This window comes from Mustela putorius, unplaced genomic scaffold (assembly GCF_011764305.1).
Source record: "Mustela putorius furo isolate JIRA1106 unplaced genomic scaffold, ASM1176430v1.1 tig00003988_pilon_pilon_pilon, whole genome shotgun sequence".
NCBI lineage: Eukaryota > Metazoa > Chordata > Mammalia > Carnivora > Mustelidae > Mustela > Mustela putorius.
Window position 1 is genome coordinate 17,425,513 of NW_025422127.1, and position 26,196 is coordinate 17,451,708.

The 26,196-nt window shown below is 45.1% G+C and overlaps 2 protein-coding genes across 9 annotated transcripts in view; one reads left to right on the plus strand and one right to left on the minus strand.

The window, feature by feature from the left end:
- SLC25A18 (solute carrier family 25 member 18) overlaps positions 1 to 13,664 on the plus strand; it is a 29,409-nt gene extending 15,745 nt beyond the window's left edge. For 5 of the 8 annotated variants that reach the window (XM_045071579.1, XM_045071577.1, XM_045071580.1 and 2 more), the window contains 8 exons: positions 889 to 1,044; positions 1,271 to 1,326; positions 2,496 to 2,586; positions 6,992 to 7,110; positions 9,371 to 9,542; positions 10,303 to 10,457; positions 11,047 to 11,122; positions 11,549 to 12,359. In XM_045071579.1, coding sequence (XP_044927514.1) covers positions 889 to 1,044; positions 1,271 to 1,326; positions 2,496 to 2,586; positions 6,992 to 7,110; positions 9,371 to 9,542; positions 10,303 to 10,457; positions 11,047 to 11,122; positions 11,549 to 11,690 — 967 coding nt within the window. In that variant the 3' untranslated portion in view covers positions 11,691 to 12,359. Of the gene's footprint in view, positions 1 to 888; positions 1,045 to 1,270; positions 1,327 to 2,495; positions 2,587 to 6,991; positions 7,111 to 9,370; positions 9,543 to 10,302; positions 10,458 to 11,046; positions 11,123 to 11,548; positions 12,360 to 12,430 lie in introns of those variants that run through there. The other 3 variants (XM_045071585.1, XM_045071584.1, XM_045071583.1) reach the window with 3 other exon arrangements.
- The window catches only part of ATP6V1E1 (ATPase H+ transporting V1 subunit E1), a 39,584-nt gene continuing 26,672 nt past the window's right edge, over positions 13,285 to 26,196 (minus strand). The window contains exons 5-9 of the mRNA XM_004773757.3: positions 21,702 to 21,791; positions 20,576 to 20,644; positions 18,316 to 18,410; positions 15,160 to 15,247; positions 13,285 to 13,869 (exon numbers count right to left, since the gene is read on the minus strand). Of these exons, the coding sequence (XP_004773814.1) occupies positions 13,807 to 13,869; positions 15,160 to 15,247; positions 18,316 to 18,410; positions 20,576 to 20,644; positions 21,702 to 21,791 (405 nt within the window). The 3' untranslated portion in view covers positions 13,285 to 13,806. The remainder of the gene's footprint in view (positions 13,870 to 15,159; positions 15,248 to 18,315; positions 18,411 to 20,575; positions 20,645 to 21,701; positions 21,792 to 26,196) is intronic.

Consider the following 26,196-nt stretch of genomic DNA (forward strand, 5'->3'; position numbering starts at 1 on the left):
CTTTATTTTCTATCTTCAGTCTTACAAAATTCCAGGATGAGGGGCTCACGTTATGTAAAGTGTGACTTGACTTTTGACTAGAATCATATAGTCTCAATACTTCAGCCCTGGTGATCTTGTGCTGACTAGAAGCCCTCATTGTCAAAAACGTGTTTTCTCTTATTATAAATAATAGCTGTCATTTACCAGGTGCATTAATTTACCTAATCCTCACAAAATCCCTTGAGGCCAGTTTTACCGAGGGAAAAACAAAGGATCAGAGAAGAGAGGTAACTTATTTAAGTAAACAGCATAGTGAGGATTCAAATGCTGTCCTGACTGACTGTTAAGCCTGAAATAAAATTGCAGTCTGTTGGAAAACTTCTCCACATGTGGCTCTAAAGGTGGGGACCAGAAGGAAAACAGACTCTTGGTGGAAGCTCTGAGAGCTGGCTTTGAGAGGAGCTGAGGACTTCCTGTACCCTGGTGGGGCCCTAGGGGGCAGAGTTGGCACTCTGGGCCTCCTTCCCAAAAGCCTTTGCAGCATCCTAGTTAGAGGAGCATTTCCCTGGGTGGAGTTAGGACAAGATGCCTCAGCCCTGGTGAGTGCCCCTGGAGGGGGCAGCCAGACCTCCTGGCCCCTGGGCCCTCACCTGTTTCTGTAACTGGACCTGGGCGGGCGGGGTGGGGAGGCGGGGGGGAGCCCCAGGTTGGCTGTGAGAGGTGCTGCTGTTGGGTGGGAGGCTGAGAAGGGTCTCTGGTGTGGAGCTGAGGATCCCAGAGGAGCTGCTGTTCTACCCTTTCTTCCTTCTGTTCCTGCTCTCCCGTCCTCCCCTTCTTGTCCCCCACCCCCACCTGTTCTGGTTGTGTGCCTCCCTCTGAGCTCCTGTGTCTCTCTGCCTCCTCCAGTAGTTCTGTGTCTCCCTCGTCCTCACGGCCTAGTGTCACAGCAAAACTCATCAATGGAGGTGTGGCAGGGCTTGTTGGGGTCACATGTGTGTTCCCCATCGACTTGGCCAAGACTCGGCTGCAGAACCAGCATGGAAAAGACATCTACAAAGGAATGTAGGTATTGGTGAGGGGAATGGAGTGAGTAGGGAAAGGGGGCCTCCTGGGGAGGGATATGGGGACTCATTCCTTCCAGTCTCTTTATTTAGGGAGTTCCGTGCATTGTGGAGTGGAGTGGAGTGCGGGTGTGCCCAGCAGGATTAGGGCACCTTATTAGGGGAAGGGGGCTGACAGAGCAGCTTCTAGCTCCCCACTGACTTCCTTTTCTGGCTTCTGCTTCTAGGATAGACTGCCTGATGAAAACTGCCAGGGCTGACGGCTTCTTGGGGATGTACCGAGGTGGGCTTATCATGCACCCCTGGGGGAGGCCTGGCTTGGGCCAAATGAGAACAGAGTGCACAGCCCAGGGCCCCAGACCCTGTGGCTTTAGAGAACATTTCTGCCCAGCGAGCTCTGGAGGGTGGCGGGGTGGGGGTAGGGGTGGCCTGGGCTGCCAGGTGATCCTAAGCCACATTTGCTTTTCACAAATGTTCCTTGGTAGAGACAGAGGCAGTTATGGTAAGGTTTGGGGCGGGGGTGAGGGGGTACCAGTGAGCACACTGAGGAGCCTAGGAGCCCCAGTTTCCGTCCAGGCACCATTACTGTCTCACTGTGTGATGCTGGAAGCAAGTGGTCTCCCCGACCCCTCCGCCTCCATTCAGGGCTGTCAGGGCACCAGCTACTGAAAGCAGAAGGGGAAAAGGCTGATGGGGAAGGGATGGAAAGGATTTTGAGTTCCTAATAGGGTGTTACTGGGTACCTTTTCCCTGATACAAGCCCTTGCTGTCCCTGTCCGCTGCAGTGACCCTACCTAGGGCCGCATCACCATGATTAGGGCTTGGAAAATGGATGCAGATTTGGTGTTAAGAAGGCGCTGATATTGTAGTACCCCTAAGAAATAAAATAAAAACTGATGTGACTCAACAAAACTGCCAGTGGGACTGGGCTAGTAAAGCACACTTTATGGAAAGTGACCCTTGTTCCCTAGAACCTTATTACTGGGGCTTGATTTGGAGAGCTGTTCATTTATCATCGAAATGGGCAGCACTCTCAAGGATGAAAACAACTTCCTAATAACTGCACAGATGAGCCCATAAAGGAAACACATGTATCCAAAAGGGAAATATGGAGGGAAGAGGGTCAAAGTCAGGAGATGAAAAAAACTTTCATGTTTCTATAAAATAGACAGAGGAACCCTCTTCAACATCCTCCCCAACAAAACCCCAATTGTTCCCAGAAACCTGCCTGGCTAGGTGTGATAGTAGGTTGTCTATACGAGTGACAGACTCAGAGGATTATGACTTTTTTTTTTAAGTAATTTATTTTTAAGTAATCTCTACACCCAAAATGGGTCTCGAACTCACAACCCTGAGATCAAGCATCACATGCTCCACTGACTGCGCCAGCCAGGCACCCCAAGATGTCTTCCCTTGGAGATGGCCTTAGCTTGTCCTTATTTTTACTTCCAGGAGCTGCAGTGAACTTAACCTTGGTCACTCCAGAGAAGGCCATCAAGCTGGCTGCCAATGACTTCTTCCGGCAGCTGCTAATGGAGGATGGGTATGGCCAGGTGGGGGGCTGTGGGGTGGAAATCCTTCACTGCATGTTTATAGTTTGGGGGGATGGTAACGGAAAGGCACATATCAGTTATCTGTTTGCTTGATGCGAGTACGTGCACACAAATGGCGGAAATTTAGTGTATGTTTTGGCAAGTGGGAAAATTAAAGGAGAGCTTGCCTGGGTGGTTCACTCAGTTCAGTTAGCTGAAGTGTCTGCCTTCAGCTTAGGTCATGATCCCAGGGTCCTGGGATCAAGCCCCACATTGGACTCCCTGCTCCATAATTCCTCTGCTTCTGCCTGCTGTTCCCCCTGTGTGCGTTCTCTTTCTCTCTCTCTCTGTCAAGTAAATAAATAAAATCTTTAAAAAAAAAAAAAAAGGAGGGGCACCTGGGTGGCTCAGCGGGTTAAAGCCTCTGCCTTCGGCTCAGGTCATGATCCCAGGGTCCTGGGATCGAGCCCCGCATCGGGCTCTCTGCTCAGCAGGAAGCCTGCTTCCTCCTCTCTCTCTGCCTGCCTCTCTGCCTACTTGTGATCTCTCGCTCTCTCTGTGTCAAATAAATAAATAAATAATCTTTAAAAAAAAAAAAAAAAAGGAAAGTGAAAGGAGAAAATGAGCTAGTGTAATTTGAAAGTTCTAGATGATAGACCATTGTAGACTATACATATATTCATCAGCTAGTTGATGAACATTTTTTCCTTTTTTATTGAGCTATAACTGCAGTACAACTCTGTAAGTTTGCACCCCATACACTGTATAATCATACACTACATTATAATGTGTATACATTAAATACACTATATAATGCTTTGATAGACATAGACTGTGAAATGTTGACTACAGTAAGTTTGGATACCATCCATTACTTCCTATAGTTACCCAAAAAAGTTGGTTTTTTCCCTTAAGATGAGAACTTTTAGGATGTGTCCCTTAGCCACTGTCAAGCACACCATAGGGCTGGTTAACTACAGGTCATCTTGCTGCGTCACATCCCTGTACTTCTTAGCTCGTAACTGCAAGTTTGTGCCTATGGCGCGCCTTCACCTTCCTGTCCTCTGATAGCCACAAATCGGATCTCTTTTTTTTTCTGAGTTTGAATTTTTAAAAATGTATTTATTTATTGAAAGAGAGAGAGAGAACAAGTGGGGAGAGGGACAGAGGGAGGACAAGCAGCCTCCCTGCTGAATGGGGAGCCCAATGTGGGGCTTGATCCCAGGACCCTGAAGACATGACCCGAGCCAAAGTCAGAGGCTCAACCAACTTTTTTTTAGATTCCACACATCAGAGAGACCACTCAGTATTTGTTTTTCTGTGTCTGACTTATTTCATTTAGCATAATGTCCTTGAAGTCCATCCATGTCTCAAATGGCAGCTTTGCCTTTTAATACTGTATTGTATATACAGTAATTGTATATACAATAGAGTATATACAATACAATATAGTAATACAGTAATACTGTATTGTATATACACTGCATTTTCTGTATCCATCTGTCCACAAACACACAGGTTTTTTCCAAATCTTGGCTGTTGTGAATGGTACTGCAGCGGGCTCGCCAATGCAGTGATTCATAGTGATGCATCTACCTGGCAGATGTATACCCAGAAATGAAATCACTGAGCAATTCTGTTTGTAATTTTTTGAGGAACCACCATACTGTTTCCCATAGTGGCTCTACCAGCTTGCATTCCCACTGACAGTGCACAGGCTTCCCCTATGCCATATCCTTGCCAGCAGTTATCTTTTTTTTTTTTTTTTTTTTTTTAAGCCCTGGTCCGGTATTTTAAAAAAAGGCAGCGGGGCGCCTGGGTGGCTCAGATGGTTAAGCATCTGCCTTTCCCTCGGGTCATGATCTCCTTATCCTGGGATCGAGCCCTGCATCGGGCTCCCTCCCTGCTCAGCAGAGAGTCTGCTTCTCCCTCTCCCTCTGCCTCTTCCACTGCTTAGGCTTTCTATCTCTCTGTCTCCCTCTCAAATGAATAAATAAAATCTTAAAATTAATTAACCAATTAAATCAGTCAGTCAGTCCTGGCCCTCCCAGGGTACCTGGGTGTTTCAGCTAAGTGTCTGCCTCCAGCTCAGGTCATGACTCCCAGGTTCTGGGATTGAGCCCCAAGTCATCATGCTTCCTGCTGGGCAGGGAATCTGCTTCTCCCTCTGCCCTTTCCCCTGGCTTGTGTACACTCTCTCTCTCAAATGAATAAAAACCTTTAAAAAAAAAAATTCCTGGGCCAGATGGCTTCCCAGGGGAATTCTACCAGACATTTATTTTTTTAAAGATTTTATTTGAGAGAGTGAAAGCGAAAGATCACACAGGCACCCAGGCGCCCCCCCCCTTTTTTAAAGATGTGTTTGTTTATTTGAGAGAGAGAGAGACAGCAGTGTGTAGGGAAGAGACAGAGAGGGAAAGAGATACTCTTCAGCAGACTCCCAAGTGACCTTGAGATCATGAACTGAGCCGAAATCAAGAATCAGGTACTTCAAAAACTGCGCTACCCAGGTGCCCCTTATCATATGTCTTTTTGATGTTAGCTATTCTTTTTTTTTTTTTTTTAAAGATTTCATTTATTCACTTGACAGAGAGAGATCACAAGTAGATGGAGAGGCAGGTAGAGAGAGAGGAAGGGAAGCAGGCTCCCTGCTGAGCAGAGAGCCCGATGCAGGACTCGATCCCAGGACCCTGAGATCATGACCTGAGCCGAAGGCAGCGGCTTAACCCACTGAGCCACCCAGGCGCCCTTGATGTTAGCTATTCTAACAGGTGTGAGGTCATACCTCATTGTGGTTTTGATGTGCATTTCCCTGACCATTGGTGATGTTGAGCATCTTTTTATATACCTGTTGGACAATTGAATATTTTTCTAATTTTTTAACGATTATTTATTTTTATTTTTTTATTATCGAGTTGCATGAGTTCTTTATATATTTGGGTATTATCCCCCTGTCCGATATGTGATGTACAAGTATTTTTTTCCCATTCCATAGGCTGTCTTTTCATTTTGTTGATGGTTTCCTTCACTCTGCATGAGCTCCCAAGGGTTGAAGTGGCTGCGCTAGTCTGTTTTTGTTCGTGTTCTTGTGCTTTAGGTGACCCACATTAATGAGCTTTCCCCTGTGTTTTCTTCTAGGAGTTTTATGATTTCAGGTCTTACATTAAGCCTTTAATTCATTTTGAGTTAATTTTGGTGAGTGGTGTAAGAGAGAGGTCCAGTTTCATTCTTTTACGTGAGAGTATCTGATTTTTGTCAACACAATCTATTGAGAATGTCATTTCTCACCGGAGTACTCTTGGCTCCCTTGGCCACTGGATATGCAAGACTGTATTTCTGGGGTTTCAGTTCTTTTTTTAATTTAATTTAATTTTATTTATTCATTTGACAGACGGAGATCACAAGTAGGCAGAGAAGCAGGCAAAGAGAGAGGAGGAAGCAGGCTCCCTGACGAACAGAGAGCCTGATGCAGGGCTCGATCCCAGAACCCTGGGATCATGACCTGAGCCAAAGGAAGAGGCTTTAAACCCACTAAGCCACCCAGGCGCCCCTGGGTTTTCAGTTCCGTTCCATTGATGTATGTGTCTGTTATTATGCTGATGAATTTTTTAAAATGAACCCCCAGGGCTTGGGTGGCTCAGTGGGTTAAAGTCTCTGCCCTCAGCTCAGGTCATGGTCCTGGGGTCTTGGGATCGAGCCCTGCGTCGGGCTCTCTGCTCAGCTGGGAGCCTGCTTCCTCCTCTCTCTCTCTCTGCCTGCCTCTCAGCCTGCTTGTGATCTCTGTCCGTCAAATGAATACATTTTTTTAAAAATGTTTTAAAAATCTTTAAAAATGAATCCCCAGGGGCACCTGAGTGGCTCAGTGGGTTAAAGCCTCTGCCTTTGGCTCAGGTCATGATCCCGGGGTCCTGGGATCGAGCCCCGCATCGGGCTCTCTGCTCAGCAGGGAGCCTGCTTCCTCCTCTCTCTCTGCCTGCCTCTCTGCCTACTTGTGATCTCTGTCTGTCAAATAAATAAATAAAATCTTTAAAAAAAATTTTTTTTTAAAAATGAACCCCTAAACACTTTCTAGTACTATCTAGTACTTTCTAGTACTATCACCACTATCCTGGTGATATTGTTTCAGGGACTGGGGACAATCATATCCGTGCAATGGGTAGTTTCAGTGCACTCATTTCAACCTCTGTGCAGGTGCTACCTCCCTGGCAGCCCATTTTAAATTTAGTTTCATGTTTTAAGGAGACTGTCTTCAAGGACCAGGTGATGATTTACCCAGCTGGGTGAGTGGCAGCTGATCAGAACAAGGCTGAGTACCACGCACAGAAAATCTCATCTACCGAGGGTCTCGGGCAGATGGGCCAGGATGGGTGGCCGGGCTGGCCTGTCACTGAAGGAGCCTGACTCATGGTCCCACAGGATGCAGCGGAATCTGAAGATGGAGATGCTAGCTGGATGCGGAGCTGGAATATGCCAGGTGGTGGTTACCTGTCCCATGGAAATGCTCAAGATTCAGCTGCAAGATGCTGGGCGCTTGGGTGAGGCCTATCCCGATTTCACGTGGGATTAGCAAAGGGCTGTGATCAGAATAGATTTCCCCACATTCTGCACTCACTGGCTAGACTGTGTGATTCAATCAGCTTTCCAGGTCAGTAGAAGTCCTTTTTTTTTTTTTTTTTTTTTTTTAAGATTTAAAAATTTTTTTAAGTAACGTGGAGCTCAAATTCATAACACTGAGATCATCAAGAGTTGCGTGCTCTACTAACTGTCCTGCCCAGGTGCCCCTAGAAGTCTTTAGTTAATGGCTACCATTCTAGATTTCAACACTTCTAATTCTAAAGATTTTATTTATTTATCTGACAGAGACCACAAGTAGGCAGAGAGGCAGAGAGAGGGGAAAGCAGGCTCCCTGTTGAGCAGAGAGCCCGAGGCGGGACTCGATCCCAGGACCCTGAGATCATGACCTGAGCAGAAGGCAGATGCTTAACCCACTAAGCCACCCAGGCGCCCCTCAACACTTCTAATTCTAAAACACTAGAACTGAGAAACTTGGTTCAGAAGGTAACCTAATACCTCTTATCAGATCACCATGACCTTTAGGCTTGACTTCCTAAAGATTTTAAGAAGGATCAACAGCCTGATCACAAATACTTCAGTCAGTAGTCCTCATGTTTTGCTCTATTATATTATGCTATAGAAGCTGCTCTTTGGTGGGAAGGCATCAGAAGGAACAAGAGAACCATTCCTATTCTTTCGTTTTCTTGGAAGTGAATTTTGTCCCTTTCCAAGATCCTGGTCCTCTCAAAAATACCAAGTAGTGTAAGTAAGTACCAAAGCATAGATTAAGAACCAGGGGTCGCTGTCCAGCGGAGGAAAGGCCATGCACAGTGGGGCAGGACGGAGGGCTTCTCCTCGGGGTGAACCCCCGTGCCTGGATTAAAGAAGGGGGCATGTGAGCTGCACAGTGTAGCACCTGGTAAGGCCCTCAATAAATGTGGGTGCCCTTCCCCTCCTCAAACCCACTGTGCACACATGCTGTGCTGGATCCAACCAGCTTTCTAGGTTGGAGCAGACTAGCCTGAAGCTCATGAAACTGCAGCAAGAATAAAGTTTAGGTGCTGGAAAGCCCATGTTTTGATCTACAAAGAGGAAAAGCTCTGAAACTCTCAGTTTTCAACTTGGATGAGAGTGTCAGTTTTCCAAACCACTTCAAGAGAAGGGAAGGACAGGCTAGGAGTGAACGGACAACAGGGAACATCAGGCTCACCAATGAACCTCCTCCTTCAGGCTCCTTGTCTGAGCCTGCACCCGGCTCGCTGCCCTGGGAGCTGAAGTGCAGAGAGTGGTGCCTCAGTGTGAGGTGTCACCTGCTGGCTGTCAGACGAAACTAGGGCCGGAAACCGATTCCTTGGAGCAAGGGCGCAGAGTCTAGACAAAGCTGCTCCAACGGCAGAATTAAGAAAACAAATGGTCACACAATTTCAGCGCATTGAATCCTTGTGGTCACGGGTGGGACTCACCCACAGCTGAAATGCTGTACTTGCAATGCTCAGGAGAAAATCATTTCCCTTCTATTTCTTAGATGTTGAGCTCATCCAGTTATGGGCTCTGAATTATTCAACTAAAACGAAGAATTAAATTTTATAAAATGGCGAAGGGTGTACAGGCCGTGTTCACCTGATCTTGGAGTACTTGAGGGGGGAGGCACCTTTGGAGGCCTGAGGGAGATAGATTTTGGACCAAAAGAATTTGCTGCTTTATACATGAGGCAGAAGGAAGTGGGACTCTGAGGTCCCAAAGCGCCAGCAGGATGATACTATGTAAATAGGCTCAGAGATGGTTTAGAAATGGAAGCCAGATCTAAAGCACAGCTTTGGCAGGAGGATAAAGAATTGGGGCTGGAGCACGTGCTGCTCTAATTCCCTACGGAGAAGGCTGGGAGGGCCCTGGCTCTTGGGAAGTGCCCTGTGCAGCAAGGACGACACATGAGATGACACCGATCTTAGAAAGATTTCCTTGGAGCCAAAAAATGAATGTTCTAAAGTGAAGGTAATCCAGGGCACTTGACTGTCTTGGTGGTGGAGTGTGTGACTCTCGACCTCGGCGTCATGAGCTCGAGACTCACGTTAGATGTAGATATTTTCATTAAAAATAAAATCTTAAAATAAAATTCGGACTATCCTCAAAACTCCAGTAGGGAAGTGAGCCTCACCTCTGAGCTGTCCCAGGGTGAGGAGGCAGGAGGCACACTCCCTGCTGGGGCCTGGCTTGTGATGGGGTCTGTCCTCTCCCTTTCAGCAGCTCATCGTCAGGGCTCGGCCTCAGCACCAGCACCTTCCTCCTCCAGATCCTATAGTACGGGTTCGGCTTCCACCCACAAGCGCCCGTCCGCCACCCTTATCGCCTGGGAGCTACTCCGCACCCAGGGCCTGGCTGGTCTCTACAAGGGTCTGGGTGCCACTCTCCTCAGGTGAGGCTTTCTTCCTGAACTTGGGACCCAGAAGGGACCCAGGAAGGAGGGAGAGGGCATGGAAGGCCAGTGGGACCGCAGCCCCAATCTGTTGCTGCATTCTTCCTGGAAATTCAAAGCCCAGAGAGCAAACTACCTCCAGGCTTCCTATTTGGAAGCCTGCTTCCTATTTGGAATTCTGCTCAGTTCTCAGTTTGAGGCCCCTTCTCCAGTAACCAGACCGTATGAGTATGAGATGTTCTGTGGCCCACAGGCACCTAAGAATGTCCTATGGACAAAGGACTTCGGATCGTTAATAAGTAAATGGACGGAGACCCCTCATTTTACCTTGCTGTTGACCAAAATCCTTAGAGTTGATCAGAAGTGTGCCAGGAAAAGGGCTAGTTTTCTACCACTGGGCAACAGATATATGAACTTCACCTTCTTGCCCACCCCATCCCCTTAACACGTAGCTTACAGAGCTCCTCACCAACCACTCTCTCAGCTCACGCTTACCTCAGCCTGTCCACGCATTCTCCCAGAGCGTGCTCCCGGTCCCTGCATTTGCGGCCCGGTCCTCGCGGAGCCCTGCAGGTGCTGGGAGGGTGGGGCAGGCAGGGTGACCCTTCGTTCCCCTTCCACCCGCTATCGCTCCACATCATCACGGGGGTCAGGGAAGGAAGAGGGAACTGCGGGCTGGTTTCTGACTGTCGGCCAGGCCCTGGGCTTAGGGAACGGCTTCTGCCTGAGCAGGCAGCTCACTGCTCTTGCTCTCCGGCAGAGACATCCCCTTCTCCATCATCTACTTTCCACTGTTCGCCAACCTTAACAACCTCGGGTTCAACGAGAGCACGGGGAAGGCTTCCTTTGCGCATTCCTTTGTGTCCGGCTGTGTTGCAGGTTCTGTAGCCGCTGTCACAGTAACACCTCTGGACGGTAAGTGTGTTGGAGATGGGGGTCTTCAAGGGCTGCCCCACTTTACAAGTTAGCCGCACATTCGTCTAGAGGATAAGTGGTCAGCTACTTTTCGTATATAAACAGCTTCAACCTGAGAACTCTTGGATCACAACCTATGGCCGCCAGCAGAAACTCAGCAAGGGTCTCCCGAGATAAAGTGGAGCCAAGGAGACCTTCACTCCCTTCTTATCCCTGACAAATGCACTCATCCTCTAGGTGCTGATTTCATCAGCTTTTCATCCCCCAGTCGAGTTTTCAAAGTGGAGGCTAAAGACAGGAGTTTAACGGTGTCAGAACACACTTCTCCTATCTTCAGGGCTACTCCCGGCTGCTCTACCACACAGGTGGACCTTTCTATAGTATGAGTAACCTGAAGGATCGTGTCATTCTAATTATTTTATTTCATGAGGCCCAAAGAGCAGAGGATCTTCTACTACAGATACACAATGGCAGCACTGGCCGTAGGATTCAGTATTGTGTATGCTGGCTCACTTATAAATGGGAAACCACTTCATGTTGGCAGGAGGGGGCCAAGAGCCAAATGTTCACTACTTATTTTCACTTTTAGTTTTGAAAACGCGAATCCAAACCCTCAGAAAAGGCCTGGGCGAGGACAGCTACAGCGGGATCACTGACTGCGCCAGGTGAGAAGCCTGCAGCCCTGCAGAGGCTGGGGCTGGGAATGTTCCCCCCCACACACACACACCCGCCTTGCAGTCTACCTACACCCCACCTAGAGGACAATTTCATCACTGGACTAGGCTGAGCTCTGGCTTTGATACGTGTTCCTTCCCTTCACCTCTCAACAAAATAGAATGTACTGGGAGCTTTCTCCTCCTTTGTACTACATTTCTCCCAGAGTCTAGTTAGACTGAGCTGATTTCCCATGGCCCGGACCCAGCTGCTTTGTAACCGAACTGTGCTCACATGGTGGCTGGGACCAGGCTGCTACACCCAGGGGAACCCGCTGTGGAAAATGACACCTACTCTCCAGATGTACAAACATCAGAGGGGGACCATTCGCAGTGCACACCTGCCCATCAGTTCATGGGGCTCTTCTCTCTCTGCAGGAAACTCTGGATTCAGGAGGGACCATCTGCCCTCATGAAGGGAGCAGGCTGCCGGGCCCTTGTCATAGCCCCTCTCTTTGGGATTGCCCAAGGGGTCTACTTCATTGGTATTGGGGAGCGGATCTTAAAGTGTTTCGAGTAGAGATAGCTGGAGCCCAAGTCCCCTGCTAGACTTCAGCTAGATGGGGGTGAGCAAGATGGCCCATCCAGGTTGTATTTTGTCCTCTCACTTGTAGTGCTACCTCAATCTCTGAAGAAACACTCTTATTCTAATAAGCAAGCTGGGTACAGTCCCTTTCTCCCTTCACATCTGCTGCCTTTTCTTTGGGGCTACAACTACCAGCGAGCTCCAGCAGCTCCTAACCACCTACTTTTCAATAAGAGAAACAGGACTCGTGTGGGTTGGATTAACTGCAGACCCTTAACACATAATAAAGATAGGAGGGTCCTTTCTACATTTTCCTTTTCTACTTCACACTCAAACTCCATACACTTGAGTCAGTTTGAGGATTTAGAGTTAATTCTGAATTAAATAACTTATGGTTAGTTCTAGCACTGATTTTGGGCAAGGGGAGGATCAGAAGTTCAATGGGACCATGAAAGCCCTCAAAGTCAGCACAGAGTTGGAAACCAAGCAGATCTTTTCAAGTCGTGATGGCTGCAGGATTAGGGTGACTAACCAAGCCACAGGGGCCAAGGCAGGGCAGCTGCCCCACCCTCACCCCCACCCTGGCAGGTCCTCCCTCTAGGGCACAGCTCTCCCACCCTGTCCATGGAACATGGTTTTAAATAAAATGGATTCAGATCTCAACTTGTCAGTAGTGGGAGAAGCAGACGGGCTGCAGTGAATGGCTTGCCCTCTATTGTCCCTGTCCATTTCAGAAGCGGGCTACATCCCAGTGAGTACTACAGCAGTCCCTCCACGGGCTCTTCAGATGACTGCTTCGGAGGCTGGGGGATAGCAGCTGCATCACACTGGGTTTTCGGTCTTGATTCCATCACTGCATAACTGCATCGCCTTGCGGAATGGGTTCGCTGTGACAGTCCCCATGTGCCTTCTTTCCCCAGAGGGCTGCTGCAGAGATGCTAGCAACACAGGGGCTTCAGGTCCTCAGTAAACAATGCCAGGAGTTGGCACTTACATTAGTCCCCACCTTGTCTCAAAAGTCACTGACATTAATGAAAAACGATCAGGCTCAGTAGCCGAGTTCTCTACTGGGAGGACTATGTGTGAGTGCGGACTGCAAAGACAGAGCCCAGTTAGACCCTCACCTTTACCCCATTGCAAGGCCCCGGGCAGTTCTTAGTGGTCACAGGGGGAAACCAGAGGAGGAGAGAAAGAAAAGGACCTTTGTGAAAGAATTTAAGACTGACACAGAGTAACCCTTCTCCCCCAGTAAGCCCACAGATGCTTTTCCGACTCTACCAAAGCTAATAAAACGATTTCCTCAATAAAGCTGTCAAACCCTCCAGAGGACAGGTAATAGTGAATACCTGTGTGTGTGGTACGTCTGAAAGATTTTAAATGGCTGGAAGGAACGTTTCTGGATAAGAGCCTGGTAAAAATGAGCAGGAAGTGCCAGAGGACAAAGAGGGTTAACGGTTTCAAGTAGTGACAGCTACCAACCAGCGACTATAGGGATTAGGAGAATGCTTCCTTTCCAGATACTTTGGGAAGAACTTTTCCCCACAAATCATAAAACTTATAGCACCTTGCATAATGAGTCACAATGAAATCCATGTAAATATTTTGTTTTAATAAATAAGACCTACTCACGGCTTAGATTTTAAATCACATTTACAAATGAGGAGCACTTCTAGGCCCAAACAGTTTTACAGTGAAGCTACTATTGCAGGTAGGAATGCATGCTCCCCACGCATCTGCAGCTTAAAGAGCAGAGACTGAATGTCAAAGAACACCACACACTTCACCCTCTAGGCTAGAGAACTGATAGCAGAAGACGAGAGAAGAGCAGAGACCCGGTGAAGCTCCAGTAACCACCATCTGATACCCTCACCTTCATGCTACAAAAGCAAATATAAGTCAAAGCTAAGGAGGAGGTTTCCTGATCATAGTAAGTGAAACTTTCTCATATTAACAATTAGGCCAAGGGCATTAGCTACAGAGAGGATCCACTGATAAATACATAATATTAGAAGAGTGAAGAGGAAGCCACACAGATATCTTGTTTCTTCAAATATCAGAAACTTCCACATGACAGGAAAGCAGTGCATGAACTCCACCTTGCCCGGAAGGTTTAGTCCAAAAACTTCCTGTTGGCATTTGCACCAAATAAGGCGCCCCGTACTTCTGGCATCATCTGTGAAGAAAGAAGATCTTTCGTAAATAGGTGCTGTCAACTGGAAAATTTGGAAAGCACAGCACTTTTTTTTTTTTTTAAGGATTTTACTTAGTTTTGAGAGAGTGTATGTATGTGGGTGGGGGGAGGGGCAGAGAGAGGAGAGAGAATCTCAAGCAAACTCCCCACTGTGCAGCTGAATCCCACCACCCTGAGATCATGAGTCAGACACTTAACCCACTGAGCCACCCAGGTGCCCCAGAGAGGCACATCTTAACTGCAAGTGGCAGGTCAGCGACCCCTACGTGGCTGGGAAGGAGACCACAAAGCTAAGCAGCAAGTCTGTACCTTTCCTTCAGAACCCTTGGTGGGAAACTTACCCGATCACAAATTTGTGATTATGACGGACTGACTGCTTAAGGGACAAAGAAAAAAAAACTAAAGGCATTATTGTTTAAGGCTTCTGTTAGCTGTGCTGCAGGGGGAAGAGATGATCCCTTAACGATATTACCTCATAATATTCTGGATTATCTACTTTCTTTCTTTCAACGAACAGTCACTGACTGCCTAGTATGTGCCAGGCAGAAAACACATAATTCAAGTTTGTGCTGAGGCACTCATTCATTACAGCAAATGAAAAATCCTCAGGATTTAATCTCAAACTTCACAGGCTAAGCTGTCCAAAGAGAGACCACTAACCACGTGTGGCTACTATGCGTTTGAATTTTGCCCAGTGCAACCATGGGACTCAGTTTTTAATTTTCCTTAATTTTACTTCATTCATGTGTGGATAGCGGCTAATCTAATGGTGAATACAGCTTTAGGGTTTAAGTTATCAGAAGATGATACTCAAGGTCAAAGCGCTCTCCCCTAAGATGAGCTAGCAGCCACAGCAGCAGACTACCCTTGCTGAAAAAAGAGGCCCAGCGTTCTGAGACACCTGAATTCTTGCTCCCTAGAGATTATCTGTACCAACCCGGAAACACCTGAAGAGCCAGCAGCCCTCTGGCAAAGTCCTTTAAACAACATTTACTTTAGTTCCTGTCATTCTTACTGGAGAAAGGACCCCAGGCAGCAGTAAAATTGTGTACATCAGAATCCTAAATAAACAAAACCCTCATTCAATCCCAAATCCACTCTCATGTAAATGGTGTCACCTCAGTAAACGTCACCTGCCTACTGCCCACTCAAGAAAATGCCACAAAATGTAGAAAGAACGAAAAACCCCAAATACCAGTGAACGCACATATGTTCTCTGCATCACTTCAAAGTAACAACAGACCAACTAATAAGATGTATTCCCACACTCACCTGCTGGGCTATGAGATCCAGCCGGCTTTCTAGAGTATTGGAAACTTTTATTTTACGATCCCCATTATAGATCTCAACTCCACCAGCTCTACAAAGAACACAGGAAGTAACAATTTTTATAGATTTGAGGAAAACAGACACATGGTACATTTACTTTCTTTCCTGAGAAGAAAGGTGTTTTGTTGCATGGAGTGTGTCTAAATACTGTAAGGGGCCAAAAGACACATGCAAAGAGCTTAAAATTAATTCAGAAAGCTTCTGAGGATTTAGGGTATGGAGGTGGATAATAATGGTCATTTACCAAGTGACTGCTATGTGCCAATCTGATTCTATGTTCTAGCCACCTAAGTTAATTCTAACAGCCCTCCCCAACAAAATGAAATGGGGAAGGATTTTGTCTCAGCTTGCAAATCAATCGCATCCTCATCTGAATATTTCCTAAGACCCAATCCTGCTAATTACCAGGGGTACTGGTAAGGCCATATTCTAACTGTACTGTGTATCAGATGAAAGGTACCACTGTAATCTTGTGCCGAACTGGCTCTTAGGGAGTCCTGCCTCTAGCCAAACCTCACTTCTGTTGTTCCTTTCTCCAAAGTTTCTAGCACCTAGAGGCTTAAGGCAGAGAAGTCAAATTCTATTACAAGGAGTCCCCGGGGAATGAAATTCTTTCATACATTAGATTTTTGTCAAATATTTTTCTTCTTCCTTTTTTTTTTTTTTTTTTTTTAAAGACATGGAGGGGTTTTTTTGTTTTTTGTCTTTGGCGTTGTTTTTTTTAATAAAGATTTTATTTAGGGTCCTGGGTGGCTCAGTCAGTTAACCCGCTGCCTTTGGCTCAGATCATGATCCTAGAGTCCTGGGATCCAGCCCCACATCAGGTTCCCTGCTCAGCGGGGAGCCTGCTTCTCCCTCTGCCTGCCACTCCCCCTGTTTGTACCCTCTCTCTAGCAACTAAGTAAATAAAATCTTTTTCTTTTCTTTTTTTTTTTTTTAAGATTTTGTTTATTTGACAGAAAGAGCACAAGCAGGGGAGATGGAGAAGCAGGTTCCTTTCTGAGAGGAAGGCAGATGTTCAAATGACTATGCCACCTAGGTGTCCCCAGATATTTCTTGAAATAAGCAGGTTATGTGACAAAGACTGGGAAAAGGTTTGGTGAATTGTCTTTGGAAAACTTTAATGGACAATGAAGTTAATACTATCTTCTTACTCTCTACTCCCTCCCCCTGGCATTTCTTTGTTTCATCTGTCTTCCATTTCTCTAAACAGACTATATCCTTCATAAGGACGTTCGTTGTTGGCTCTGCTGAAATCCTGACCCCACTGTTCGTGCCACAATTCTTTGTTTCATGGAGGGAGTGAGGGCAGAAAAGACCACCACTGTGGGAGAATGTTGCCTGAGGGCCAGGCACTCACTGAGTGTAAAGCCCAGGGCTGCCCATGACTTCTATCTTCCCAGTAACCCTATGAGTCTTGGTCGGTATCCTTGCTATTTGACAAACAAGAAAACACGTTTAGACTGAATAAAACGAGTTAATTGAATAAAACAATATTTAAAATTCTACTTTAAATGAGCACTGGAATCAGCCCACCATTCCTTCTCTACAATTCTGAAATTCAATAAGCTAGCAGAACTAAAATCTAATTTGTGTGTCTCCAAAAGCTAGATGACCTCTAGTCATCTGGCAGCAAATGACTAGCAAATCTTTAGGTACTTACCCCTTGCGGTGTGAGTGTTTCCATTTAGAAATATTAGTATATTTGATCACAGGGTGTGTGGGGGATGACGCCTCAGACCTTGCTGGGGATCTGATGTCACATGTGGTGTATGTTCTTTATTGCTTTTCTAAACACTGGGATTCAAAACATCCGGCCCCAAAGATTTCAGGACTGAAACGCATTCGTTACCAGACAGACCCTGAACTAAGTGCTTTCTGTCCCATCTGCCTGATCATCACAACAATGATTATCTGACAGCTCAATAAAGATGTATACTGCGGGTACCAGCCACCATTTTAAATGCTGTATAGACAAGACCTCATTTAAGCCTCCAAGAATTCTGTGAGGCAGGTGCTATTATCCCAATTTAGAGGCCCGGAAATCAAGGTTCTGTGAGATTTAACATTGAAGCTTTCTACACTAACTTATGTAACTTCTCAGTTTACAAAGCATTTTTTTTTAAGATTTTATTTATTTGACAGAGAGACACAGCGAGAGAGGGAACACAAGCAAGGGGAGTGGGAGAGAGAGAAGCAGGCTTCCCGCTGAGCAGGGAGCAAGATGTGTGGCTCAATCCCAGGACCCTGGAACCATGACCTGAGCCGAAGGGAGCTGCTTAAAGACTGACCCACCCCGGCCTCCTATAAAACATTTTAACATGTACAATCTCCTCTCTTTTCCTCACTTCATGAAACAAAAAAGTACCATTTCCATTTAACTAATGATGGAATTCAGCCTCCAGATCACATAGCTCACAAAAGGCCAACTTGGGACTCAAACCCAGGTCTGGTGCTTTTTCAACTAGGTTTGCATGTCCCAAGGACTTTCTGCAGTGTTAGTCAATGTGTGCCTATGTGGCATTAGACCCACAAGCACAATCAAGGAAAGGACATTGGCTCTGACCTCATCAGGAGCTCCTACAGCCTGGCCCAGCTGCACCAAGCTTATCAGGGATGCTGAAGAAATGTCCTGTCATTGCCGCACAGCACAAGTACGATTGGTATTTGCAATTCTGTACCTGAGGAACCTAACTATCGGGTTCTATTTGTCTATATAGCAGTCACTATCCTACATGGCGACCTGTCTTATTTCTTAGAAACTTAGAGGTAGCAATTATCATCCTCAGCATCTAACACAGAGATCTGGACCCAGCTTTGAGTCCTGGGCAGAGAATTAGTGCTTCCTCTCTGCAGAATAAACTAAGTGACCACAGGAAGTTAGTTCCTTTTAGATTTTTAGAGCAAGTCTAGTCGGTCAATAAGAGAGAACAACAAAGTACTGAAAGAAAAAAACAGCAAGACTCACAAGTGGCACATGGCCACACCTTTACTCTTGTGGTAAAGGGTGCCTCAGAGAACACTTTGAACAAGACCCAGCACAAAGGCCATTTTCACAGTGAAAGCAGCTTAGACATTAAGGGCAGGAACACTCCTTACATTTCCTCAGGCAGGTAGGCCTCCTGATCAATTTGGACATCAACATCTTTTTTGGTGGCAATTTTATACATTGGAATCGCTTTCTGCACTGCAGCCTGGAAAAAAAAAAAAACAGAAAACGGTGCAAGGTTTTAGCAGAAAACTATGGAGAAAGTATACAAAAAATTGGCCAACTATACAAGCAAGGCATATTCCTATCTATTTATCAAGTAAAAGAATAGATGCATTGTTGATGGAAATGTAAAATGGTACAGTTATTGTGGAAGTGGTATGGCAGTTCCTCAAAAAAAATTAAACACTGAATTACTATATGATCCAGCAATCCAGGTAGAATTCTACCTCTGGGTATATGCCCAAAAGTGAAACCAGAGACTTGAATGGCTAATAGGACAACCATGTTCACGGCAGCATCATTCACAACAGCCAAAAAGCAGGTAGAAACAACCCAAGTGTCTAACAGATATGCAAAAATATGCACACAATTCATATGCATACAATTCAGCCTTAAAAAGGAGGAAATTCGGACCACTGCTACACCTACACATGAGGAACCTTGAAGACATCAAGCGAGGTGAAAGAAGCCAGTCACAGAAGGACAGATGTTGTAGGATTCCAGCAGTACAAGGTACCCAGTGCAGGCAAATTCAAAGGGAGAGGAGGTAGGGTGGTGGCTGCCAGGGGTGGAGGGAATGGGGAGTTAGTGTTTAATGGGGACAGAATTTCAGTCCAGGAAAGTGAACATATTCTGGAGAGGGATGGGGTCACAACTGCACAATGTGCATCTACTTAATGCCACTCTACACCTAAAATGATCAAGTTTGTACTCTGTACTATATACAGTTTACAATTTTAAAAACAAATGAGCACACTAGAAAAAAAAATGCTATACTATAATCAGTGTGATAAGATATAATCAGTGGAAAGTCCTATCTAAATAATACTCTGCATAAGTACACATGTAAATAACATTCTTGAAGGAACTTTAGTTGGCAACTCAGACCCGCCTCCACAGAATGCTCATCACCTTGGGGAACCTCAAGTATGTCTAGCTCTCTGTTTCACAAGTTCATAAATGAGGCTGTCAGCACACACATGGATCCAGGTTACTGAAATGGTTCATAAACAAGTATCACAATTTATTAATTTCCAGTGCAAGGTGAAGGGAATGAGCATTTGTATTTCCCAGCTGGCATGTTTTCTTTCCTAGATGACAAGTTACGTGGGAGAAAAATTATAGTAAGAGTACGAATACATTATGTATTCTAAGTATATTAATTTATAGTAAGAAATGTAATTGCTAAGGGACTAAGCACCCAATCCTTCTCCGAAAGCAAGCTGCATGGAAGAATTTTATTTCATTATTATTTTTTTAAAGTTATTTTTTGTTTGTTTGTTTGTTTTACAGAGAGAGAGATCACAAGTAGGCAGAGAGGCAGGCAGAGAGAGAGGGGGAAGCAGATTCCCCGCTGAGCAGAGAGCCCGATGTGGGGCTCGATCCCAGGACCCTGAGAACATGACCTGAGCCAAAAGAAGAGGCTTAACCCACTGAGCCACCCAGGTGCTCCATATTTTTTTTTAAGTTTTTTATTTAAGTATTCTCTTCAGCCAACATGGAGCTCAAACTCACAACCCCACGATTAAGAGTCGCATGCTCTCCTGACTGAGCCAGTCAGGCACCCTGCAAGGAAGAATTTTAACCTGAAGAGTGACTGGATGATACAGAATCAGAGCCAGGGAGTTCATTCAGATTCTAGAGCACCTGTCTAATTCTACAGCCTGTCTGGACTCTCCAGGGAGCCAACGGCTGTTCCCCAGAAGGGAGGCAGCTTCTCCCTTAGCCAGGACATGAAGGAACACCTCGGCATTTGCCTCTGGGACTGCAGCTGTGTTTTCACTGCTGCAACCCTTTTGTCTTGTATCCCTACTCTTCTCCCAACTATAGGAATACATACTCTGGGAGTAGTCTGTCACTTTCAAATGGCATGGCCTAACTTTGCTCCAATACTGTGTGCTGTCTTCAGTATTCAGAAGATTATGGTGTTACAGAGCTCCCAGAAAGGCGGAGGGTACTAACTCAGAAGGGGCAACTTGATCTTCTCTACGAAAAGAAATCAGGGCTTAGGTACACTTAAGTTACTATCTATAATGTATTAAGATACCTCTAATTTCTGTGGCTGAGCTATCCTATATTAAAGCATGCATGTCATCCCTAACATTTTGATTTTTTTAAAAAAATGGGCTTCTTCTTTAAGCTCTTTACCTTTACCAGAGGGAAATCCTGCTTCCTGCAACGAACAATCATTCGGGGCTCCAACAATTGGTACAAACCCTGTAAGACAATCAGATGCAACTGTCAAGAAATGCAATTTATAAAATCTGAAGCAAAATAAAATATTTTTATAATTCTTTCATGTAGTTTGTAAATAGACAGAATATTCAGTATGAGAACATGGAAAGAAGATTTCAATATCACAAACCAGATAAACACACCCAAGGCTACAAAATAACAAAATTGATATGGGAATCTTCTCTCACATCAACTAGGTGGAAGCCAAATGTTATTGTAATTAACTTAAGTAAACTAAGAATTCACAAGCAAGCTGCAAACATTTAAAATGTATATCATCTTTGGTCTGAACCCCAAATCTAAAGCAAGTATTTTAAAGGTGAAATCAAATTAGGGAGGTTTTGTTCTTAAAGAGGAACACAGTGAGACAGAGAAGGGAGGGAGAGATAGAATCTTAAGTAGGTTCCATGCCCAGTGCAGAAACTGATGTGGGCCTCGATCTCACTACCCTGAGATCATGACCTGAGCCAAAAATCAAAAGTTGGACACTTAACCAACTGAGTCACTCAGGCACCCCTCAAATTAGGGAAGTTTTTTTTTATTATTATTATTATTTTTTAAGATTTTATTTATTTATTTGACAGAGAGAGATACAGTGAGAGAGGGAAATCAAGCAGGCAGAGTAGGAGAGGGAGAAGCAGGCTTCCCTCTGAGCAGGGAGCCTGATGCACACTGATTGATCCCAGGATCCTGGGATCATGACCTGAGCCAAAGGCAAATGCTTAATGACTTAACCTCCTAGGCACCCCAAATCAGGGAAGTTTAAAGCTGGAGGTTGCAAGCAAATTTGACCACTGAGTTCTAAAGGACTTATAAGACTATATAAAAGGACAGGAAAGTTGGAAAAGTCTGATCCAACCAGTATTACTGTCCCCTCATGCATGAGAAGGAAGAGAGCAAGGAAGAAAGCTAAGATGACAAAAATAGGAAAACAAAACAAAACAACAACAATAACAAAAAACCAGAGCTGGTTTCTAATACATCTTGTCAATTTTGTAAGAACTCTGGCTACTAGTGGTAGGTCGAACCTATAAATTACCTGGAGGACCAGTCCATCCAGCAGCACTTGGTACCTGGTTGTATCTTTTACCACTTTGCTGAGTCTCTGTTTTGCTTCATTTAGTAGGTCCTACAAAGAGTGGAAAAGAAAAAAGTTATCCACAGGTAGTCAGGGAAGTCAGCTCAGAACTCACCGTGAGGATGGTCCTGGCCCATGCCCATTTGCTTCACATTATATTACTGTTTTCATTCAACACACATTCCAAGATAAATGAAAAACCAGATGCTGTGTCACTCACTATACCCTCTTACAAGGAAGCAGGAAGCCAGCTCCCAGGAAGTTCATGCTCAAACAGAGTAGCCCAGATTATCAATCAGTTCAGAAAACTACAAAACTGACTAACATGGAAAAAGCTACATGATACAGATTTAATTAATTAATTAATAAGCAAGCTATTAATATTAAGACTATTGTGCAGAGACACCTGGATGGCTCAGCTGGTTAAGCGTCTGCCTTAGCTCACATCAATCTCAGTGTCCTGGGATCAAGCCCCACGTCTAGCTCCATGCTCCTCTGCCCTTCCCCTCACTCATTATTTCTCTTTCAAATAGATAAAATATTTAAAAACAAAGACTTGTGCAAGTTGATTCCATTTTTTTATTAGGAAAAAAACAGTATCTGGATAGAGAGCAAAGTATGTAAAAAAAATCCAGCAGCACTTGGTACCTGGTTGTATGTTCTAGATACAAGGTGAGATTATCAATGATTTCAATTTTACTTTTAAGTTTTATTTATTTATTTATTTGACAGAGAGAGACAGAGAGAGAGAGATCACAAGCAGGCAGGGAGGCAGGCAAAGAGAGGAGGAAGCAGGCCCCCCACAGAGCAGAGAGCCCGATGTGGGGCTCGATCCCAGGATGCCGGGATCATGACCTGAGCCGAAGGCAGAGGCTTCAACCCACTGAGCAACCCAGGTGCCCCCCTTTTAAGTTTTTTTTAAAAGATTCTATTTATTTACTATTCGAGAGAGAGAGCAGGGGGAGTAGAAGAGGGAGACGGATCTGGGGAGAGAAGGTGCAGAAGAATAAGTAGCTTTCTATGCTGAAAAGCCCTTTATTTGGTTCTGAGAATTACCCTTGATCCCCAGCCCCTCTGAAACCCACTGCCCTGCAAGACACCTGAAGTGAGCTCTCACTTCACAATTTGTGCAGAGGTGAAGGCACCCGGACTCTCACTCACGCATCTAATGACAAGCAAACATTTATTTCATTTGATGTCTACTAAGTGCAATTAGACCAAGATTTATTTTTTTTTTAAGTATTTATTTATTTGACTGACCACAAGCAGGCAGAGAGGCAGGCAGAGGAAGGGAAGCAGGCTCCCTGCTGAGCATCATGACCTGAGCCGAAGGCAGAGGCTTTAACCCACTGACCCACCCAGGCGCCCTAGACCAAGATTTTTTTTTTTTTAAATCAGAATTATGGGGCGACTGTCTAATAAATAAATAAAATCTTTTTAAAAAATATAAAAAATCAGAATTACTCACTTTAGGGCCAATTAAAAAAAAAACTTCAAAAAAAAAAAGATTTATTTACTTATTTATTTATTTGAGAGAGAAAAAAGAGAGAAAGAGAAATCACAAGTAGACATAGAGACAAGCGGAAGGTTGGGCGGGGGCGGGGGAGTAAAGGAGGCTTCCCGCTGAGCAGAGAGCCTGATATGGGGCTTGATCCCAGGACCCTGAGATCATGACCTGAGCCAAAGGCAGAGGCTTAACCCACTGAGCCACCCAGGTGCCCCCCAAAAAAATTTTTTGTTTAATAAAAAGTGAAATAGATTCCAAGGCTACAATAGCAGGTATATAAGAATGTTGGCCCTCCACCCCTTTCTGTCAATTCTGACAACAGACAACGAATAAAAGTCCAAACACACACATACTTTCAAACAAAAACTGTTTCTAACATACTAACAAATAAGGTAAGAAAAATTTTAAATAGTATGATTATGTTCTACTTTAGAATATTTCTAATCTGTAGCTGGCCACCCCCAAGAATTACAGGAAGGTGTTCTGAGAATCCATGTCATTAGAGACTGTAATGAAACTAGTTAAAATGCTTTTTAAAAGCAAATAAAATGGTTTAAAAAATATTCTACTTCACGTATTATTATATACCTTAAGATTATCTTCACTGAACTCAACATTTGTCCAAAAAAAAAAATTCCTTACGGGGAGCCTGCGTGGCTCAGTCAATTAAGTACCCAGTGTGGGCTCTCAGTTTCTGCCCAGGTCGAGCACCGCCCCACCTCAGGCTCCACACTCACCAGGTTTCCATTTCGTTTTACTGATGAAAACCAAATACATTTAAAGTTAACAACAAAGACACCTGGCTGGCTCAGTTGGTAGAGCTTCCGACTTTTGATCTTGGGATTGTGAGTTAAGCCCCATGTTGGGTGTTGAGATTACTTAAAAAATAAAATCTTAAAAAAAAAAAAAGTTAACAAAATGTCCAAAAAGGCGTTAATTTTTATTCTTTTAAATGTGTATTTATTAGATGATGGTCACTTTTTTTTTTTTAAACATTTTTCCCATTGTGGGATCATCTCAGGTTGGTTTTATTTCCATTTACTGATCCTCAGTCAGTTTCTACTTTAAAGCCCGTAGCTGACAGAGGCATTCCTTTTTTTTAAAAAAAATATTTATTTATTTATTTATTTGACAGAGAGAGAGAGAGATCACAAGTAGGCATAGAGGCAGGCAGAGAGAGAGGAGGAAGCAGGCTCCCTGCCGAGCAGAGAGCCCAATGCAGGACTCGATCCCAGGACCCTGAGATCATGACCTGAGCCGAAGGCAGCGGCTTAACCCACTGAGCCACCCAGGCGCCCTGACAGAGGCATTCCTATGATAACCCCTAAAAAAGGAATCTGCTAAAGAAACTGTAGGGTGGGGCACCTGGGTGACTCAGTGGGTTAAAGCCTCTGCCTTCGGCTCAGGTCATGATTCCAGGGTCCTGGTATCGAGCCCCAAATCAGGCTCTGCTCAGCAGGGAGCCTGCTTCCTCCTCTCTCTCTCTCTCTGCCTGCCTTTCTGCCTACTTGTGATCTCTGTCAAATAAATAAATAAAATCTTAAAAAAAAAAAAAAGAAAAAGAAAAGAACATGATGCCGTGAGAGATTTATTTATTTATTTAGACAGAGTGTGGGCACACCCATGTGAGCAAGGGGGTGGGTAGAGAAGAGGGAGGGGGGAGAGAGAGTCTCAAACAGGTTCCATGCTGCGCATGGAGCCCAAGGTGGGGCTAGATCTCAGGACTGTGAGATCATGACCTGACCTGAAACCAAGAGTCCGACGCTTAAAAGACTGAGCCACACTGGGGCCCCAACAGAGCATTTTTAGAAATAAAATTTCTGGGGGTGCCTGGGTGGCTCAGTTGTTAAGCGACTGCCTTCAGTTCAGGTCCTGGGATCAAGCCCCGTACGGAGCTCCCTGCTCAGTGGGGAGCCTGCTTCTCCCTCTCCCATTCCCCCACTCTCGCTGTATCTCTCTCTGTTAAATAAATTAATAAAATCTGAAAGAAAGAAAGAGTGGGTTAAGAAAAGAAAAAAGAAAAGAAAAGGAGAGAGAGAGGGAGGGAGGAAGGAAGGAGAGAAGAATGGAAGGAAAGGAGAAAATTTATGGGGGCGCCTGGGTGGCTCAACTGGTTAAGCGTCTTCAGTTCAGGTCATGATCCCAGAGTCCTAGGATCGAGTCCTGAATCTGGCTCCCTGCTCAGCGGGGAGTCTGTTTCTCCCTCTATCCCCTCCTCACTCATGCTTTCTCTCTCAAATAAAAAGCATCTTTAAAAAAATAAAGAATAGGGGCGCCTGGGTGGCTCAGTGGGTTGGGCTGCTGCCTTCGGCTCGGGTCATGATCTCAGGGTCCTGGGATCGAGCCCCGCATCGGGCTCTCTGCTCCAGGGAGCCTGCTTCCCTCTCTCTCTCTCTCTCTCTCTGCCTGCCTCTCTGCCTACTTGTGATCTCTGTCAAATAAATAGATAAAATCTTTAAAAAATAAAAAATAAAGAATAAAAAAAATAAAATTTCTGTATGGACATAGCGAATAATTAAAAGCCAATTAGGGTTGCTTGGGTGGTTCAGCTGATTCAGCACCCAACTCTTGACTTCAGCTGGGGCGGAGAGCCCAGGGTCGTAGAATTGAGCCCTTGGGCTCCCCACTCAGCAGAAGTCTGCTGCAAATTCTCTCCCTCACCCTCTGCCAATCCCCCACTTGCACACACACACTCTCTCTAAAAATAAATAAATCTTAAAAAAAAAAGATGCTCAAAAATCAACCTCTGATTTTAGGTGTCTATCAGAACAACCTAACCCTTAGAAGTGTTATTAATTAAATCCTAACAGCCTGGTTAAGAAGTCATTTAAGGCTTTATAATCTGGGAAGTTTATGGGCACAAAGAATTAAAGCATATACTGCATGAGACATTTGGCTGAAAGAAATCTCAGCCCCTCCCCACCAAGGAATCCCTCAGCATTTTTCTCT